Below are 18,674 nucleotides of genomic sequence, written 5' to 3'. Positions count from 1 at the left end.
TTCTCGTGTATTGAGTTTGAGAAGTTCTTTGTAGATCTTGGATACCAGTCTTTTATCTGTAGCATCATTTGCAAATATATTCTCCCATTCTGTGGGCTGCCTCTTAGTTTTTTTGACTGTTTCCTTGGCTGTGCAGAAGATTTTATCTTGATGAAGTCCCACAAGTTCATTTTATCTTTTGTTTCTCTTGCCTTTGGAGATGTGTCATGAAAAAGGTTGCTTTGGCCCATGTCGTAGAGGTTGCTGCCTATGTTCTCCTCTAGGATTTTGATGGATTCCTGTCTCACATCGAGGTCTTTCATCTATTTGGAGTTTATCTTTGTGTATGGTGTGAGAGAGTGGTCAAGTTTCATTCTTTTGCATGTAGCTGTCCAATTTTCCCAGCACCATTTATTGAAGAGACTGTCTTTTTCCCACCGGATGTTTTTTCCTGCTTTATCAAATATTAGTTGCCCAAAGAGCCGAGGGTCCATTTCTGGGTTCTCTATTTTGTTCCATTGGTCTATGTGTCTGTTTTTGTGCCAGTACCATGCTGTCTTTGTGATCACAGCTTGTAGTACAGCTCAAAATCCGGCATTGTGATGTCCCCAGCTTTGTTTTTCCTTTTCAACAGTTCCTTGGCGATTTGGGGCCTTTTCTGGTTCCATATAAATTTAAGGATTATTTGTTCCAGTTCTTTGAAAAATGTCCTCGGTATTTTGATCGGGATAGCATTGAAAGTGTAGATTGCTCTGGGTAGCATGGACATTTTAACTATGTTAATTCGTCCGATCCATAAGAATGGAATATTTTTTCCATCTTTTTGTGTATTCTTGAATGTCTTTCAAGAGTGATTTATAGTTTCTAGAATATAGGTCCTTTACGTCTCTGGTTAAGTTAATTCCAAGGTAACGTATGGTTTTTGGTGCTATTGTAAATGGGATGAATTCCCTAATTTCTCTTTCTTCAGTCTCATTATTCATGTATAGAAATGCAACTGATTTCTGAGCGTTGATTTTGTATCCTGCCACATTACTGAATTGCTCTATAGCTTCTAATAGTTTGGGAGTGGATTCTTTTGGGTTTTCCATATAGAGTATCATGTCATCTGTGAAGAGAGACAGTTTGACTTCTTCTTTGACTATTTGGATACCTTTTATCCCTTTTTGTCGTCTGATTGCTGTTGCAAGGACTTCTAGTACTATGTTGAATAATAGTGGTGAGAGTGGGCATCCTTGTCGTGTTCCTGATCTTAAGGGAAAGGCTTCCATTTTTCCCCATTGAGAATGATATTTGCTGTAGGCTTTTCATAGATGGTTTTTATGAGATTGAGGAATGTACCCTCTATTCCTACACTCTGAAGGGTTTTAATCAAGAAACGATGCTGTATTTTGTCAAATGCGTTTTCTGCATCTATTGAGAGAATCGTATGATTTTTGAATTTTTCTTTCTGGATAAAATCTAAGACACTGATAGATTTGTGAATGTTGAACCACCCTTGCATCCCAGGGATGAATCCCACTTGGTCATGATAGATAATCCTTTTATTGTACTGTTGGATTCTATTAGCCAGGATCTTGTTGAGGATTTTGGCATCCATATTCATTAGGGAAATCGGTCTGTAATTTTCCTTTTTGATGGGGTCTTTGCCTGGTTTGGGGATCAAGGTAATACTGGCCTCATAGAATGAGTTTGGTAGCTTTCCTTCTGTTTCTATTTTTTGAAATAGCTTTAGGAGAATAGGTATTATTTCTTCTTTGAATGTTTGGTAGAATTCCCCAGGAAAACCGCCCGGGGCCTGGAGTTTTTTTTTTTTTTTTGGAAGGTTGTTTATCACTGACTCAATTTCTTCATAATTAATTGGCCTATTTAAAAAATCAATTTCTTCCTGTTTCAGTCTTGGTAGTTTATAGGTTTCCAGGAAGGCCTCCATCTCTTCCAGATTGCTTAATTTATTGGCATAAAGCTGTTGATAAAAGTTTCTAATAGTCCTACCAATTTCATTGGTGTTGGTTGTGACCTCTCCTTTCTCATTCATAATTTTTCTTTCTCTATTCTTTTGGATAAGTCTTGCCGGTGGTCTGTCAATTTTATTGATTCTCTCAAAGAACCAGCTTCTAGTTCTGTTGATCTGCTCTACTGTACTCCTGGTTTCTAATTCATTGACTTCTGCTCTAATCTTGGTCAACTGCTTCCTCGTGCGTGGATTAGGCCTGTGTCTCTGTGGCTGTTCCAGCTTCTTGAGGTGAGAATATAAAAACTGTATTTTAGATTTTTCTATTCTTTTGAGTGAGGCTTGGATGGCTATGTATTTCCCCCTTAGGACTGCCTTTGCAGTATCCCATAGGTTTTGGACCATTGTGTTTTCATTCTCGTTGGTCTCCATAAATTGTTTAAATTGATTTTTGATTTCCTGGTTTATCAAGTCATTTCTGAGCAGGATGGTTCTTAGTCTCCTAGTGTTTGAGTTTCTTCCAAATTTTTCCTTGTGGTTGAGTTCCAATTTCAGAGCGTTGTGGTCTGAGAATATGCAGAGAATAATTTCAGTCTTTTGGTATCAGTTGAGACCTGTTTTGTGACCCAGAATATGGTCTATTCTTGAGAATGTTCCATGGGTATTAGAATAGAATGAATATTCTTTGGTTCTGGGGTGTAGTGTTCTATATATATCTATGAGGTCCAACTCGTCGAGTATGGCATTCAAAGCCCTTGTGTCTTTGCTGATTTCTTGCTTAGGTGATCTGTCTATTGCTGATAGTGGAGTGTTGAGGTCCCCTACTATTAGCATATATTTTTTAAAAGATTTTATTTATTTATTCGACAGAGGTAGAGACAGCCAGCGAGAGAGGGAACACAAGCAGGAGGAGTGGGAGAGGAAGAAGCAGGCTCCTAGCGGAGGAGCCTGATGTGGGGCTCGATCCCATAACGCTGGGATCACGCCCTGAGCCGAAGGCAGACGCTTAACCGCTGTGCCACCCAGGCGCCCCTATTAGCATATTTTTATCTATATGTCTCTTTATTGTGGTTAAGAGTTGGCTTGTGTATCTTGCTGCTCCCCTGTTGGGGGCATATATATTTATAATTGTCATATCCACTTGTTGGATACATCCTTTCAGAATAATATAGTGCCTTCTGTGTCTCTAACTATAGTCTTTAGTTTAAAATCCAATCTGTCTGGTATGAGAATTGCTACCCCAGCTTTCTTTTGAGGTCCATTGGCATGAAAGATGGTATTCCATCCCTTTACTTTCAGTCTGGATGTATCTTTGGGTTCAAAATGAGTCTCTTGTAGACAGCAAATGGATGGATCATATATTTTTATCCAATCTGCAACCCTGTGGCATTTATGGGAGCATTTAGGCCATGTACATTGAGACTGATTATTGAGAGATATGATTTTAATGATGCCATGTTGCCAGTAAAGTCTTTGTTTCTATAGATTGTGACTTTTTGTTCTGTATCACTCTTGGGGCCTTTTTACTTTTATAGACCCCCCCTTAATATCTCCTGTAGTGCTGGTTTCGTGGTTACGAAATTGGTTAGTGACTGGCGATTCTGGAAGGTCTTTATTTCTCCATCCATTCTGAATGACAGCCTTGCTGGATAGAGGATCCTTGGCTGCATGTTTTTCTCTGAAAGAACTTTAAAAATGCCCCCCCCCCCCCAACCCTTTCTCTCATTCCAGGTCTGTGTAGACAGGTCTGACGTAGTTCTGATACTTTGCCTTGGTACGTGAGAAATTTCTTTGCCCTGGCTGCTTTCAATACTGTATCCTTGGATCTAATATTTGCAAAATGCACTATGATGTGACGTGGCATAGGTTTGTCATGGTTGAGCTTGGGAGGGGTCCTCTCTGCCTCTTGGACACGAATGTTTGTTTCCCTTGCTAGATTAGGGAAGTTTTCAGCTACAATTTGTTCAAATATCTCTCCTAGACCTCTGTTTTTCTCCACCCCCTCGGGGATGCCGAGGATTCTGACATTGGAACGTTTCATTGAGTCAGTAATCTCCCGTAGCCAACATTCGTGGGTGTGGATTGTTTGAGTCCAGATCCTATTCTAGCTTTCTCTTCTACTAACCCATCCTCCAATTTGCCGATTTGTTCTTCTGCCTCATTCACCCTGGCTGTCAGAGCCTCTAGTTTTGACTGCATTTGGCTCATAGAATTTTTAATTTCTGCCAGATTCTCTCTCATTTCCACCCTTAGAGATTCTATATTCTCATTAACATTTTCGTTATTACTTTTTTCAAGTCTGCACATTATCGTGACCATTGTTACTCTGAATTCCATTTCTGATAATTTGGTTACATCCATATCCATTAGTTCTGTGGCAGAGGCCACAGACTCATTGTCTTTTCTTTGCTGGGGGGGGAATTCTCCTTCTCGTCATTCTGATGAGGAGAGGTTGCGGGGTTGTCCAGAGCCCAAATTATTGACCGGGACCCAGGCCGTGCGCCCTTGTTTTATAGGGATCTTAGGGATGTGGGCTTCTTGATTTTTCAGCCTGCCTTCTGGGGGAGGGGCCTGCCACGCCGATACTCCGGTAACCCTGTTTGGGTAGAGTCTCCGTGTCCCCTGCGAGGGGGGATGGGGATGGGCACCCTGTGAGCCGGTATTTCCAGGCTTTTGTTCTCTGGTGGCTTTCCCTGGCGGTTTGCTATCCTTCTTCTGAGAGTCAGAGCAGCAGCGGCCGAATCTCAGCCTCTGTCTCAGAACAGAGGGATCGCGGACCATTCTCCACTGATGTTCTGGCCACTTTAACTCCGTTACTGTTGGTGCTGCTCAACCCTGCAGCATCCCGGGATGTGTGCCCCACACCCGGCGTCCCAGCCCTCACTTCCAGGGCTGGTGCGTCTCTGTCCTTGTGTTTCTAACACCACCAGCTGCCAGCTGCCCCCACACGCGCACTCCTGGTCTCAGTCTGGTTCCAGTGAGCGCACCGGAGCTCCGTTTCTGTCTGGTGGCATGCGCTCCCCATTCACGGTCTCAGTCTGTCTCTCGCGGGTGCTGTCCGCGAGCCCCGCCCGCTCCCCCGTGCAGGTGGCTACTGCTTCCCGGCGCCCGAATGCGGCAGCTCCCTCCCCTTCCGTTTATCTTCCGATATCTGTGCGTGGTTTCACGGCTCCCCGCTTCGTACCTCAATATTCAGCGCTGGAGATGTTCATTTGTAGAGATCCAGATGCATCTTCCTGCGTCTCAGGCTGATTCCGTGGGTGTTCAGGATGGTCTGGTACCTATCCAGCTCGACTCAGGGGACCGGCTGAAAAAGGGGTCCCCTACTCCTCTGCCGTCTTAACTCCCCTATAGTATGATCTTTTATTATTAATTTTTAATGTTGGAATTTACAAGTAAAGTATGTGTACTTTTCTCTCATTTTGTGCTATCTTGGTCAGAATTTGCTATCAATATCATGCATCAATATTACATAATGGTTTTATAACCAATTAGATTTCTTCCTTTTTGAATATTAAAGAACAGTTTTCAGAAAACATTGCAGTACATATTCTCCAAAGACTTGTGAGAAACTAAGAGCATTTGGTTCTTTAGTTTTTAGAGGGGATAGCCCTTTGACAATTTGGTCTACTTCTGCGGTCATCAGGCTGCATGATAGGCACAATCCGTCTTCCCCAAAATCCCACACCACAGTGTACATGCCCTTATCTCATCTCCCTTTGTGTGTGGGAGAAACTGTGACCATGATGTGATCATCTGTAATTAAGTGACATGTGAAAAGGTGAAGGAATCTTGCAGATACGATTATTGTCCCAATTTCGTTGGCCTTGAGTTAATCAAAGTGAGATTATCCTGGGAGGGTCTACCCTAACTCATGAGTCCTTAAAAAGGACTGAGGGAAGGGATAGGAAGATTTTAAATATGAGAGAACTTCTACTGGTGGCCTTCAAGAAGTAAACTACAATGTTGTGAGAGGGCCACAGAGGTGGCCACATGGTATCCAAATGACAGCCAGCACGGTGGGAAGGTCAGTCCCACAACCACAAAGAAATGGATTCTGCCAACAACCTGAGGAAACCTGAACACAGATCTTTTCCTAGCTGAGCCTGTGAATAAGGATGGAGCTGGCTGAAAATTTGATTTCAGCCTTGTGAGATCCTTAGCAAGAGGCTCCACTGAAGGATCCTGGACTTCCAACCCACACGCTGTGAGAAAGTTTTGTGTTGTTTTAAAGCCACTAAGTTTGTGGTAGTCTGTTATGTAGCAAGAGAAATGGAATATAGTCAGGTCAGATTTTTTTTTTCTTTTTCTACATAAGTTTTGTCATTTATATTTTATTGAAAATCATCCATTTCACCCACAATCTTAACCTTATTTGTCTAGACTTGAGCTGAATAATCTCTTAGAATTATTTAAATTTTTTCTAAATTTGTGCATTTTCCCATTATTGTTTTAGTTTGTGTATTATTTTCTTTCTTTTTTAAAGGTCAGGGTTTTTTTTTAAATGACATTTTTCTAGTTAATCTGTGTCTCTGTGTCTCTTATTATTTATTTATTTTTGGTGATAAAGAACTAGCTCTTGCACTATCGGTTTTTGGTTTTCTAAATCATTAATTTCTGTTTTTATGTTTATTACTCTTTCATCTTTATTTCCTTAGGTTTATTTCATTTTTTATTTGCAAACTGGATTTGGATGTTTAAATTTGCTTATTTTTACTTTCTTTATATATACATATTTTTTTTTCTTGTAAAGATTTTATTTATTTGTTTGACACAGAGAGAGAGACAGCCAGCAAGAGAGGGAACACAAGCAGGGGGAGTGGGAGAGGAAGAAGCAGGCTCCCAGCAGAGCAGGGAGCCCAATGCGGGGCTTGATCCCAGGACCCTGGGATCACGTCCTGGGCCGAAGGCAGACGCTTAATGACTGAGCCACCCAGGCACCCCTGTCTCTTTTTATATTGATACAAGAACTTAAGAATCTAATTTTTCTTCTGATCCCTGCTTTAGCTATATCTCCTAGGTTTTGATTTACAGTATTTTAATTTGAAAATTTTTTCCTAATATGAACACTAAGATGAGCTCCTACATCTTCCATATATTTCAGTCCATTACTTTCTACCGTTGTTGATCTTAATCTTATTTTGTTCCTTTTTCTTAATGCTATCCTCCCTGTCCCTCTATGTTTTCAGCCTACCTCTTCTCCTTTGTGCTGCTTTCAGTATGACCTTCGTTTTGGTGATGGTTTTCTTTTTCTTTTTTCTTTTATCCTGACTGCTGCTACTTTTTTTTCCCATCTCTTTCTCTTACCTTCTGATGTTTTGCCTAATCTCATAAAGTTCAGCATTTAATATTGTTTTGCAGAGTCAATGACTTCATCAGCATTTTCAAAAATTTTATAACAGTGTATAGCAACATTATTTTGGCGACCTCTTTTCATTTTTCCTAGTCCTTTCTTTTTTTCCTTGTAGTACTTTTATGTGCTGTTTTCTTTAAAAATTATTATTATTCATCTTTGCATAGGAAGAATTCTTACCAGTTAGAATAGGTATTCACTGCATGACACAAAATTTGTGTGCGAGTGAATTAGTTTAGCCTGTATTTGTCCACATCCAGCAGAAACTGGCTGCTGCAAGACTGCTCGTCGTATCAGGGGTCTTTCCTCCGTTCTGCCTCAGTAACAGCCTGCTTCCTGCAAATATGGCTTGTCTATCTGGTACCTCTTTTAGAACTGTCCCCGACCTCCCATTTGGTGCTTCTCTTCTGTGCCAAACTCAATCAAGGGAAGCCCTGGCCACCAGCAACCACACCTGTTGCCATTGTTTCAAACAAGTGTTGTCAGTTTCCCCTGTGAGGATGTGCCAGTTAACTTTGGGGAATTGAGATCTGCTGGCTTTAAGTGAGATTTGTAGCTGTGGTCATTCCGTCTTCCCATTCTCTTGTTTTATCATCATTTAAAACACTTTTACTGCATATGATAACCTTCTTCATACATTGTGGTTGGGGGTAAGACATGTGATAATTGGTCAAGGATAAAATTAGTATTTTGTTTCTGTTTCTTGTTCTTTTTTCAGTGATCTTGAAGAGAAGATCTTTTTTATTTTAAAGCTGTAAATCTATTGTAATTGTAGAACATTTAGTTGTTGAAGTTTAAGTTTACTTAAACATTTTTTTTTGATGGCCATGTATCATGTAGGGAAACTTTAAATTTAGCTAATTTTGTGGGGTTATTAATTTTGATTATTTAAACACTAGTAAATAAAATTCATGTGTGCTTGAGAAGCTCTGTAACGAGGTTAAGCTCTAGAATGTATGGTTTACTGAGCTGTAACAATTCCAAATTAATGGCTGTTATCTTGTTTGAGTAAAGAACTGAATGTTTTATACTCAATGATTAGTCCCTATTGTGTATATTCAATTCTTATTGAATAACCATTGCATTTTGAACATAGTAAAAAATTAAATTTTATATTAAATCATAACAAGAGTTGTCAGCTCTCATATTTAATAAAAATCAGATAGGAAGAAACAGCATTTCCTTTTTCAAGTGGTTTCAGAGAGTGACAGTAACCACTTTTTTTTTTAACCAATGGCATAAAGTCTTCTATTTTTCTAGCTAAGAAAAATTAGGTTAATGGTTTTGAGAGCCAACCTGAATTCTAATTCTTGCTTTGATATTAACTAGGCAAAGGCCTATTTTTGCAATTATGAAATAGAAGTTATATTTTTACATTACGTTAGTGTTGAATAGCATAAGAAATTAAATTCAGTGACCTTTAAGTGCTAACTCATTACTTTTTCTTGTTAAGGGACCGAGTAATAGTTACTATCACCACAGGAAGAACAGAATGCCCAGAACTTTGGAACACTGGTAACTCCATGTAGAGATTTTACAAGTTAAAGACGGATTAAAAAAAAAACAACCCCAAAACCCCCAGGATGCTGTCTACTGAAACCTCAGGCATACTGTAGTTACTTTAAAATGTATATATTTATTTGTGTGTGCCAGGATTATAACTTGAAGTACTCGTCTTGTTATGCTCAATGTGTTTTCCATTTTCTTTTTTTACTCCAGGAGCATTTGCTTTCCTAGCCACACCAAAGTAGAAACAAAGATTCAAAGAAACCCCAGAAGCTTATTTTAAGACTGATTTTTTCCCCACACTTTACAGAGACTATGCAAGACTGGGTCTGAGGGAAGGAACGGAAGTGACATCAAGAAAACAGGAGAGGGCACTAGTCTGTAGGAGCAGGGTGCAGAGGGCAAGAACTCAGCACTGTAAGACACTGGCCATTCAACCTCTTTGGGCAGCCATCCTCAGGTCAGGGCAGTGGGGCACCGGGTGGGGGTGAAGACCAGAAAGAAGAGCCTCACCTCAGACCTGAACTGAGTAAGTGAGCAAGTTACCTCTGTGCAGAGGTAGCAACACTCCTGCCTCTGCTGCATGAGCTTCTCTCTTATTCGATTGAAAGTTTCTGACAGCAAGAACTGAATCTCTGTTCAATCAGTTCAATGTATTAACCATCACTCTGTGCTTTCTGCAAATGTATTGAACAGTGTTCATACTATAGCGGACCTGCACTGACTATAGGTTACGCTGAATACACCTGGACTCTACCACTCCCAGTAGTGGAGTTACATGCTTACCTTGAATGTGATTATGCTAGTTTTAAAAAAATTGTAATTATGTAATTTAATTAAATACCCCTTAAACTGATGAAATATGTTATGAAAACAGAAAGAATTGTTGTTCGTGCCAAAACGAATTCGAGGAGTTTGGAAGGACTGAATCGTTATTTAAAAAATTTGTTGTCAAATTAGGTATGGACGGAGAAACGATTAAAGATTGGGCAAAATCATGAAGAAATTAAAAGGATTCTGTTACCCTATTAAGATAGTTTCCAAATGTCTTTAAGTTCTCATTCCACTGAAAGAAAACCAGACTGGAACTCACAGCAAATGCAGTATGGGTATGGTTCTCGGACCTCTACTTTTACTCCAATCTATGGACCTGGATGCAGAAGGAAAAGCTTTGGCCTCTCTTGCGTTAGAAGGGTGGCGAATAAATGCACATTTATATATATTACTTTAGGGGGAATTTTTAATGTAGTTTTTTTGTGTTTTCCTGCTTTAATTGATGTTTATTTTTAATGGATGAAATACTCATCTCAGTTGTACTCGATCCAAGGACTTCTACTAGGCTTCCTTTTGGCCTTTTTCTGCAGAGTCTAGCTTGCATGGTACATAGACTCACAGTGAAGGTTTCTGATTAATAGTTGTAGAGAGAATAAACAAATTTCTCAGGAATAAATCTGACTGGTTAGTTAACATCTCTGCAATAAATAGGAATAGAAATGGAAGTATGAGTTTCTATCTCTGGAAAGAAAAGGAAAACACTAAGTTGGGGGTTGCTGTGTAGACTCAGGTGAAGCAGATAATTGATGCAAAGTCTCATGGTTTATGGCTCAGTACATTCATTTGATTTGTGTGGTAATTAGGAGGAACTGAATTTTTAGGAGAGGAGAAAAAGCAACTCGGGGAATAAATGAATGTGGATACAGGTTGAAAGAGGAGAAAGAATATAGCAAGGGAGGCTAGTGAACAGGCTTATTTCCTGAATTATTACTGTGATATGGAAATAAAATATATTCTAAACAATACTAACGATGAGTAATTGCCGTGAATTGATTCTCTAGGCTACCACTGGAAAGTAAGCTCCACCAAAGTGAGAATCTTCTCACATTTATCTTTGCATCTCAAGAGCTTAGCCCAGAGTTGGCAAATTGTAATTAATACATAAATGTCTGTTGAATGAATTAATGACTGAAAAGGGCTGAAAGGTTATGACATGTAAAATATCCGCAAATGTCTGAATCTTAAACTCAACACGTGGGAAGGATGGCAGCACAGGACAAAGGTGATCGTGCAGTGTGTTACCCCCTTAAGAGTGGCTTTGAAGTAGGCTTAGGGGCTCCCAGGTTTGTTAGATTCATTCTAGGACATAGGGTCGCCACAGTCATCTCACCTGGCATGTCTCTGCACAGCTGAGGCTAGTGAGCAAGGGCTCTTTCCTGACTACAGATGGCCCAAGAAATGCTGGGTCAACGTGGGACCATGTTGATGGTCCACCCGTAAGGGTGAAAGAGGGCAGCCCAAACCAAATTTAATGCTCTTCTACCTGGGTCTAAGCTTTATATCTCATGCCAGAGAAAGTGACGGGATGGAGTCCCTGGGCTTCCTCCTAAATTTCTTGTGGGTGCCTAATTAGTGTGTATTGCTCATTTTTATTTTCTGGAAAGAGTTTTCTGTAATTGAAGGACAGAATTTTTTGAAAATGCTAACATTTGGCCTTTTATTTTCGGGGAATGAGTGTAAAAAGGCACTCGGAAAAGTCAGAGACTCATAATGGTTTAATATTATTTCAATAAGTTAAACGGTAGACAACATTTAAGGGTGTGGGTTATCTCTTTTACACCACACCGTGCAGTCTGTTTTGGGTTCCTCTTTGTTTCCAGGTGCAATTCCAAATTGAGTACATGGAACAAGCCTGGAATAAATTAGATGTTCAATAAAAGCTTGTTGAACGACTGACTGAATGCTGTTTTCTCCTCCCTAGCAGCTGGCTAACCTAGCAACATTTGAAAGACAGCTGGATAATTCTGGGCCATGCAGGAGTTCAGAATCATACTGAAAGAGACTGAAGACTGGGCACACAGATCATTTCTCTAGAGAGCTCTTTTCCTCAACTGCCTCCTGAAAATTACACTTGTGTTGGCTTTTATGTTATGGCACGAAATCTACTCATCTAATCAGATGTTAGAAAAAGGAAAGAGATTTGCACAGAAAGAAAATTGAGGAGCACTCTTAACCAAAAAAATGTCCAAAAAGTAAGCCTTTAATGTAAAGCAGAATTTTCTAGAAATAATTTATTTAGCAATGGAACCTTGTCATAAATTGTGGTAAAATGATTCTTTGATTAAAGAGTAAATAGCAAGGAACAATGCCTGATAATGACCATAGGTAGAAATCTTTTGAATCAGGGCTAGTAAGTTCAACACTTAAAACAATTTCTATATTACGATGTGAAATCGACTTGTAAACTCTTAGTTATCCGTACATATTTCCCGAATCTCAAGTGCCGGCCAGTGTATATCTTACAGTGCTTTGCCCTGCAAAATTAATCATAATTTATGGAATATGTCCCAGGGTGCAGATGTTTGATTTTGCTTTTATTTTTAATACCATTTCACAGAACTCGTTGTGTACAATTCTTTTGATCCTTTTCACACGGAGAAAATTCTTGTTGCTTCAATGCAAATTCTACCAAAGCTTGTTTAAGTTTGTCCCCTTCATGTTACAAATACTAATAGGGAGGACAGGAACCCCAAGGTCAGCACACAATAGCAAGAAGAATGAAGGGACACGTCTGAAATGGGACCCTGTAAGAAATAGCTGTCGCCAAAGAGTCTGTCATTCCAACCAAACAACCTGGGGCAATTTAGTCCTGATCTTCCAGCGCTGTTGCCATGGTTTCTAGACAAAGACGACAGGGCTGTATTCCAATTATATCCTTCAGAATGACAGATAACTGAAAAATAGGCAATGGGGTAATAAAATCTCAGGTCACCCAAAAGAGGTGTGATAGGTACAAGTGACACCGAAATGAGAGATGCGTGTCTATGTTTGTTTAAGAAATGCTTTTGTGATTTAGAATGCAAATGTATGTTGGGCAAGTCCTCTAGACTTTCCGTAGAAATTTTATCCATCATCCAGCTCATTATTCAAAGCCAGGTATTTCCTGCTTAATAAATAGGTTCTTTAAAACATTGTAAACTTAAAGAATCTGAACTAACAGTATTTAAGGAAAAGAAATCTTGAGCAGTGAAGAATAGAAAGTACTTCTTGAATTATGAAGATATTGCAGATACAGCAATGCCTTTTTTCCCCTTAATGCTGGGGTCAAACGTAATGTTGTTTCTGCAGTTGAAGATCCGGATTATTGCAAACTTCGCCCCTAGCTTTGAGCCATGTCTGATCATCAGTGTTAACTTGCCCGGGTCAGCAGTAAGTTTGCCGTCATGCTATTGGCTGTAAGGAAGATACTCGCCTTTTCAATGAGAGGAAAAATTACATCGAGATCAAAGGGTTCACAATGAACTCTAGTACTGGTTCTGTATTCTCTGTAGTTAAGCAGAAATGGAGCATTTTAATCCCAAAGCAGCACTAGGTAATTTACATAATCTTGAATGTTTAAAACAATGTTTAATGTAGAATCTTTAAAACGGTCAGTCTCAGTTTCTTCATTTGTAAAATGGAATAACACCTACGTCTTAGAGTGCTGACTTTAAATTGGATAATGTGTATAAAGCATTTAGTTCAGCGTCTGGCTCATACCAGTAAGTGAATGTAGTTTTGTCATCGTCACTATTAAGCTACCTTCTGTCATATACATTGTGGTAAGCGTGAAACTATCACTATCACAGAGAAACAAACGAAATTGGTAAATTTAAGGATTTAAAACCACATATCCACAAAAAGGCTTTTAAAGAGTACTTTAGACAGCTCCTGGGTGGCTCAGATGGTTAAGCATCTGCCTTTGGCTTGGGTCATGATCCTGGGGTCCTGGCATGGAGTCCCAAGTCGGCTCCCTGCTCAGCGGGAAGCCTGCTTCTCCCCCTCCCTCTGCCTGCTGCTCCCCCTGCTTGTGCTCTCTCACGCTCTCTCTCTCCCTGTCACATAAATAAATAAAATCTTTAAAAAAAAAAGCAGATGTGACATTAGATGTGTTTGAATGATGGTGAAAAAAGCACGAATTTACTAAACGGTATTTCAAGGACTACTGCCAGCAGAGTGAGATGGAAACTTCTAGATGGCCTGAAACCTGCAATCATGCCTCCTGAGTTTCTCCTTAAAGATATTTATTTTTTGACACTGTGAGGACAACATAACATTTTTGTCAATATATTGAATATAGAGGTTACAGTTTTATGAAGATCAGTTTTATCATTTTCTTTCTATGCGTAAATTCAAAGAGTTTAGCTGGATTCTTAAGTTTGATTTTACCGTATTCGGGATACTTTTTTTTTTTTCTTCAGCAAGAATTGGTTTGATTTTATAATGGAAGTAATTAGGAGAAAATGATTTATTTAGTAAGAGATTTCTGTATGATAAACCTTACAAAATCAATCTACCTTCTGTATAAATAATGACAATGATAAAGAAAAAAAAGAGAATGAATTTCTTTTCCTTTATGAGACTTTTTCAAAAAAAATACCCATCTTGGAGGCTCGCAGTACAACCTTTCACACAGTTTATTTTTCTTTGCTTGTCGGGTCTTCACATGTTGTGGTGAATTCCTTTCATTCATAAACCCTAAAATTTGAATTCTATCATATGTGTGTATAATAAAGTATATATATATATAATAAATATGTATAATAAAGTATATAATTTTTCTGAGTATTTATGATCAAAGAAGTAGAGACCTGGACCATTTCAGATAAAAAGTAAAAAATTCACATATTATGGAATCATATGAAAAATAGCCTGAATTTGTTATTCATACTCTAAATTACTCTTCTGTTATTGAAATTTTGGAATAACTGGTTATGATAAAAATATAAACATTATTTCGAAAATAAATACAAAGGGCAGAAACTCTAGTAGCCCAATTTCTTTTGTCTTAATTCTTTTCTCTGTATGTTGTAAGCGCTGTGGAAGAAAAGCTTTGTCAATGGAGCCCCAGGTCTGTTGGCACACCAAGTTTTCTGCCTGCAAATGAGGTTTTGAATTATTCCTTTCACGCATTTCTTTTGTGGCATGGCTACATGTCCCCGAAACATCAGAAGGAAGCAGCTTTTCTCATCCAAAAACGGACTTGGAAAGGTGACATGTCTATTTTTGCCATCATCTTACAACACATCTGTCACGAAACAGAATGATGACAATTCTATGGGACTCTTCAAAATTATGTAGACATTGTGTGAAGAGGGTCTTGGTAACTTACCTTAAAAGAGATTTCGTATTGTTCTCCTCCCCAGATTTCTAAACCTGGATCATAGCCACCCAACTCCCAAAACCATTTTCGATCCACAGCGAAGAGACCTCCAGCCATAACAGGAGACCTGTGAAAGGGACAAAATACAGGACTATGAACATCTGCTTGGAAGAAAATAAAAGCAAACTTCAGTGTATGTTTCAGTGGTCAACTGTAGGACGCTTTTCAGCACCGGTTTTCTGTAAGTGGATATAGGTTCTCATTGGGTCTCTAGCTGCTCTTGCAATCCTCATGAGCTTTTCACTTCACACTTCAGTTTCTGGTGCAATTAATGCCCTGTAGAGCCCCATTTGCTCCATATGTTTATCATTAGAGAGAAATACGTGACTGTGAGCGACTGATATCTTGAGAGATATCACTCAATTTTATGACTTCTTCTTACGTGAAAGGAATCTTGTGCTATCAGTCAAATGAAAGTATAGAAAACACTCTTATAGGGGCGCCTGGGTGGCACAGCGGTTAAGCGTCTGCCTTCGGCTCAGGGCGTGATCCCGGCGTTCTGGGATCGAGCCCCACATCAGGCTCCTCTGCTATGAGCCTGTTTCTTCCTCTCCCACTCCCCCTGCTTGTGTTCCCTCTCTCGCTGGCTGTCTCTATCTCTGTCAAATAAATAAATAAAATCTTTAAAAAAAAAAAAAAGAAAACACTCTTATAGGCAATATCTTTGATTTCATCTCTCAGTACAGATTCACCAAGACTTTCCCACTGACAGGTCATGTCCACGTTACAGACTATGAGATGATCAATCGAATAAAATAACCAACCAGAATTGGTTATTTAAATTACAACGCCAAAGGTGGGCTTTAAACTAGGCCTTCTCATTGTAATTATATTATTCTTTTTAGGCTTTCTCTGCCTTTCTACGAAATCTTCCTTTTGGTCAAATCATTTTCAAGCATTCCATTCCTGTCAGAACACACTGTAGTTCCGTTGCTATGTAATGAGATAATTTATAATCACTGGGCCCTGTCCTAGAATTTTTATAGTTTAAAGGTAGCTCTAATTTTTTTGAGTACTCAATATGTGCTGGGCTCTTGGCTAAAAGTTTTACTCAATTCTTTTGATTCATCCTCACTACAACCCTGTGAATACCATTCCTATGTACTGTTTGAAGAAACAGGCAGAGAGAGGTAAGGACCAGTAGGCTGGAGCTAGTGGTGGTCCTGGGGCTGGACCAGGTCCTCTGGTTTCAAAGTCCCCCCTCTTTACCACAACATTGTTTCTGTTTCAGTGTTTGGGGGTTAAGGAGAGATGAATATCTAAATGTAGATATAAAACAATTAGAAAATGCCCTTACGCAGACAAAGAAATCTATAAACACACACATTTCCAATATAGTTTTGTGATCATTTTGAAAATTTTTTGAAACAAAGGATATTTATAAATAAGAGTACAAGGCGTTTAAGTGTTGAAGATACACATTTTCAAATATCTGTAAGCATATTAGACACGCCAGTTTATAGACCAACTGAAGACTGGCTCTTGGTAATGTTTTATGAGGCACTTGAACAACATAAACCTGAATTTCTTTGTGTGCTATATATTTCAAAGACTTTGTACGTTAAAATGGTATTTGGCCTAATTACTTCAGTTGAAGAGTATTTTTTAACGCGCAGGACTCCGTGTAGTTGGAAAGATTACAAGGCAGGAAAGGGGATAATTATTCCACCTAGGAAAGTGAGCAGGATTAAAAAAAATAACCTGAAGAATCTCAAGCATTTTTTTATTTTGTTTGAAATAAAAACTCTAGAATCAGATGTAACCTACTTTATCCCCTTCTCCAGCAGCCTAATCTTTTTCCACTTTCCACGCACTGAATTTCAGAGCAGAATTACAACTGTAGCTGGAACAAATTAGGACTGTAACATGTACTGGATGCGGCTCCCTCATGAACGCACTATCACAGTATAACCTCTGTTTCCTCAGGGCTTGAGTGTAAGTGATCAGAGCTTCTCAATCCTGTTCAAACTGAACCACAAATGGAAAGATCTTAAGTCATACAAATGTACTCTCATTTGATCATGGAAAATCTGAGGCCAAACTGCATCAAAATTTATGCTGTGCATGGGGCGCCTGGGTGGCGCAGTCTTTAAGCGTCTGCCTTCAGCTCAGGGTGTGATCCTGGCGTTATGGGATCGAGCCCCACATCAGGCTCTTCCGCTATGAGCCTGCTTCTTCCTCTCCCACTCCCCCTGCTTGTGTTCCCTCTCTCGCTGGTTGCCTCTGTTAAATAAATAAATAAAATCTTTAAAAAAAATTTATGCTGTGCAGAATAAATCTCAAAACTAGAATTATCATAAATCTAGAATTATAGATAGCAGCAAAAGAAAGACCTATATTGATTTTTTGTTTGCATGTATGTATTGCATATAATTTGTTGGAAACACAGTATCTTATTTTCTTAATGAGTTTATGAAACAAACCATGTAGTGTATTCTAGGTTAATGTGGGATATAATAAAATGAATTCAAATGGATCCTTTTTGTCTTCATTGATGTTTTTACCAAGCTCCAAATAAATTAATGTTTCCTGTCTTGATTAGTGTGAATGACTGGTAAGAAACCAACTTTTCATTTATGTACGAATTTACTCATGTTTGTCCACTAATCTTTTTTTAATAATAATTTTTTATTATGTTATGTTAGTCACCATACAGTACATCCTTAGTTTTTGATGTCCATTAATCTTTTAAACAACTTAAAACAGTTAACATACAAGGGATTGCATGTATTTTAAGTATACAATTTGGTGAGTCTTGACTTATGTATGTATACCCATGTGCAGGCATCACCATATTCAAGACTACGAACATATTTGCCATCCCCCCAAATTTTCTCGTAATCCCTCTCTTCTGACCTCATTCCCTTTGTCTAGGCAACCACTAATCTGCCACCTGTTACTGTATATTAGCTTGTAGTTTCCAGAATTTTATATAAATGTAATCATATAATTTGTTTTCTTTTTCCAGGTCTGGCTTCTTTAATTCAGTACAATTATTTTTAGTTTCATCTATGTTTAGCATGTATTAATAGCGCACCCTTTTTGCTTGCTGAGTAGTATTCCATTTGAATGATCATACAGCAGTTTGATTATCCACTCACTTGCTGATGGACATTTGGGTTGTGTCCAGTGTTGAGCTGTTACAAACAAAGCTGCTATGAATTTAGGTTCCTCGTCTTTGTGTGGACATATGCTTTCATTTCTCTCTCGAGGAAAAGCCCAGGAGTGGAATGACTCGATCATATGGCGAGAATATGCTTACCTTTCAAAGAAACGGTCAAACTCTTTCCCAAAGCGGTTGTGCCGTTTTATGTTCCCAACAGTAGTGTTTGAGTTCCAGCAGCTACACGTTCTCACCAATACTTGATACAGGCAGTCTTTTGAGTCATTATGTGAGGGATATAACGGCATCTCCGAGTGGTTTTATTTTGCTTTACTATGACGATTAATGACGTTGAGCATATTTGTGTCACTTCTCTCATTTTCCTTGTCAATCCGACTAGAGGTTTCCCAATTTTATTGATCTGCTGAAAGAACTAGCTTTTGGTTTCATTGATTTTTCTCTGTTCTTTTATAGTTCATTGATTTCTCTTTAGTTTTTATTGTTTCAATCTTCTACGTACTTTGTGTTTAATTAGCTCTTCTTTTTCTCATTACTTAAGGTAAAAGCTAAGATCATTGATTTG

General features: G+C 38.8%; 1 protein-coding gene across 1 annotated transcript in view; it reads right to left on the bottom strand.

Annotated features, from left to right (window-relative positions):
* The window catches only part of GALNTL6 (polypeptide N-acetylgalactosaminyltransferase like 6), a 1,133,074-nt gene that overhangs the window by 104,734 nt on the left and 1,009,666 nt on the right, over nt 1–18,674 (bottom strand). Inside the window, exon 8 of the mRNA XM_045799383.2 lies at nt 14,938–15,055. Within this exon, the coding sequence (XP_045655339.1) occupies nt 14,938–15,055 (118 nt within the window). The remainder of the gene's footprint in view (nt 1–14,937; nt 15,056–18,674) is intronic.

Source organism: Ursus americanus, chromosome 13, assembly GCF_024610735.1.
Source record: "Ursus americanus isolate L20-20 chromosome 13, mUrsAme1.1.p, whole genome shotgun sequence".
Classification (NCBI taxonomy): domain Eukaryota; kingdom Metazoa; phylum Chordata; class Mammalia; order Carnivora; family Ursidae; genus Ursus; species Ursus americanus.
This window is presented reverse-complemented; position numbering and strand designations above follow the sequence as displayed.